Here is a 2,681-nt window from a genome sequence, read left to right as displayed (position 1 = left end):
AGGTCTTTTTAGACCCACCAACACTAAATTATATTGCTTTAACTTGTGGAAACATAATGTATACATTTTATGTAATGTATAACCTGAGATAATCGTTTTGCATTAGCGAGAGGGACATAGTTTTTTTCGTCCGCACCAGCCAAGTACCGTATCAGGCCGATATCGGCCTGTTACGCAGTAAACGTGTTAATACTGGCTTGCTGAATTATTTTATCATTACTCACTCATTCTTTATTGTTAAATTAAATTTCAAATAAGTAAACTCAAGTTACGTAGTTCCGAAACGCATTTCAAGAATTTATCGAACCAAAAACACTAACAAATGGTTAGGTTGAATTGGCCATAAAAGCGTTAATTGAATGTTTGCTGGATTACCAAAATTACAATGAGTCAGACTTCTGTATTGTGGAAGATAACGGGCTTATGTCCGACAACGGGCAGATAAAGGCTCTTATGATGATGATGATGATTCAGACTTAACGCAGTAATATTCATATGTACAATTTATCCGATGTTTTTACGACGATGTTTAAAGACGGAAGTTATTTAAAGATATGTGTGAGGCAGACTGTCGTCGGCAAGCGTGGTAAACTATAGCATGACCCTTAACGTAGAGTCATTTTAGCTTATAATGGATGATAGCGTACTTTAAATCTGGTTTTATATTAATCAGTTTAATTTTGTTCAGGTTTGGTCTAACTCCGTGCATAGAGCGCATGCTGAGCTTCACGGACCACTTGCGGCGGCTGCGCGTCGACCGCTACGAGTACGTCGCACTCAAAGTCATCGTACTGCTCACTTCAGGTCATTATTTCAAAAATAAACATATATACTTCATATAGTGGATATCGATAGCATAGCGGAGACTTAGCCTTTATAGGACTTTAACTTAAGTTATATCCTGCTCGAAGGATCAAATTAATATTTTCTGAAAACAGTTTTTTTACAAATACCTTGAAACTCTAGCTGAACGTCTTATTAAAGACTTTTTTTTAGTTTGTTTAATAACGATAAGTTATACAAATTCTAGCCTTATACAGGGTGTTCCTTTATAAATGGACCTCCAAAGTTTGGAGGGGCTTTAATTATTTGTGATCTATTGATTGCCAATTGACATAATCAGCATAGAACGATATGTGGAGGTAGATTTACCTTACTAAATCTCTGTGTGTTCAGACGCGCCGGAGCTGCGCGAGGCGGAGAAGGTGCGCGCGTCGCAGGAGAAGGCGCTGGGCGCGCTGCAGGCCTACACCGCCGCGCACTCGCCGCACGCGCCCGCCAAGTTCGGCGAGCTGCTGCTGCGCATCCCCGAGCTGCAGCGCACCTGCCAGGTACTCCTTCACCTCACCATCATCATCACCAGTTTATACATACCCATTGAGATGCTTTCCATCTAAGGAAGCCCTAGTAACGATATAATTGATGGAAAAGACAAAAATATATACAACTTTCGCCCACAAATCCGACCGCGTGAAAATAAAAAAATAAGTAAAATAAGTAGCCTACGTGTTCTTCCAGACTATGCTCTACATTTATGCTAAATTTAATTCAGATCAGTTCAGACGTTAAGGCTACAAATTCTAACAAGCATCCATCCATCTTAACTTTCGCATTTATCTTATTAGTAAGATAACTTCGACAAATCTTATGCTTGTTAGGCTTTTTTCTATGTATTTGACACATTCTGTTGATGTTACTAACGACCTCGTAATAAATATATATCAATAGATAGGTGATTATTTGGAAATAACAGCTTTTGCTTGGTTCCAATTCGCTTGTGATAATAATGACAGTTAAATCTCTTCGCCGCGACCAACCGTAACTCTCAGCCAAAATAGCTTAAATAAACACAAAATACACACAGTTAGCCTATCCATTATAGCAGTGAGTGGATATCGCTAATCAAAAATCACTTTGTCTATGGTCAGATTTGTCAATCGAGCAATTATCGATTTGTATACTATCATTTAAGCTTACTATTCTACATTTTCCATACACTAATTTAGTTATTACATTTTTCAGTTCTTCATGCAAGTGGGCAAGGAAATGCTGAACCCCGCCAACAAGAGCAAAGATGGCGACGGGCCCAGCTTCAATCTACTCATGGAGCTGCTCCGCGGAGATCACTGAATTACAATTAGTTAATATATTGCTCAAAGTAAACAAACGACTTTAGCCTTTATTACTATAGGTATAAAGTCCATAGTTTAACAATTTAAAAACCAGTTGCTCTCTACAGATTATACAAAAATAAAATAAAGAAAATAAATATTGCGTACTCTCATGATGAAAATCAGTATGGAACATTCTCCATAACATTTGTACTGAAAACTATTCCTTAAAGATTCAAATGTTTTGACAATGAAAACTAGTAACTTTAGATTTAACTAGCTGTTCCCATGCGGCTTCCACCGCAGTAATTTATAAAAACTTTATTTTATCGTTTACATGTGTCAATTTATCAATTGCAAATGTCAAAATGACATGACATGATGACAATCTATAACAATCTTTATTTCTTGATGTTGGCAGCAACTTTTGGTCTCTTTCACACATTGAGATTTTTATCCAATTTATTTACCAACTAAGTTTAATAGCGTGAAAATATATAGCCTAAAGCGTGACACAAGTCTTTTTATTAAAAAATAATTATTCAAAAATATGCTGTAATTGCAGACATC

General features: G+C 36.8%; 1 protein-coding gene across 1 annotated transcript in view; it reads left to right on the top strand.

The window, feature by feature from the left end:
• LOC106107780 (nuclear hormone receptor FTZ-F1 beta) overlaps positions 1–2,459 on the top strand; it is a 13,926-nt gene extending 11,467 nt beyond the window's left edge. The window contains exons 14-16 of the mRNA XM_013288783.1: positions 689–804; positions 1,177–1,331; positions 2,023–2,459. Coding sequence (XP_013144237.1) covers positions 689–804; positions 1,177–1,331; positions 2,023–2,130 — 379 coding nt within the window. The 3' untranslated portion in view covers positions 2,131–2,459. The remainder of the gene's footprint in view (positions 1–688; positions 805–1,176; positions 1,332–2,022) is intronic.
• Positions 2,460–2,681: the final 222 nt, after the last annotated feature.

This window comes from Papilio polytes, unplaced genomic scaffold (genome assembly GCF_000836215.1).
Source record: "Papilio polytes unplaced genomic scaffold, Ppol_1.0 DF821845.1, whole genome shotgun sequence".
NCBI lineage: Eukaryota > Metazoa > Arthropoda > Insecta > Lepidoptera > Papilionidae > Papilio > Papilio polytes.
Note: the sequence above shows the minus strand (reverse complement) of the source record. Positions and strands in the feature narration are given on the sequence as shown.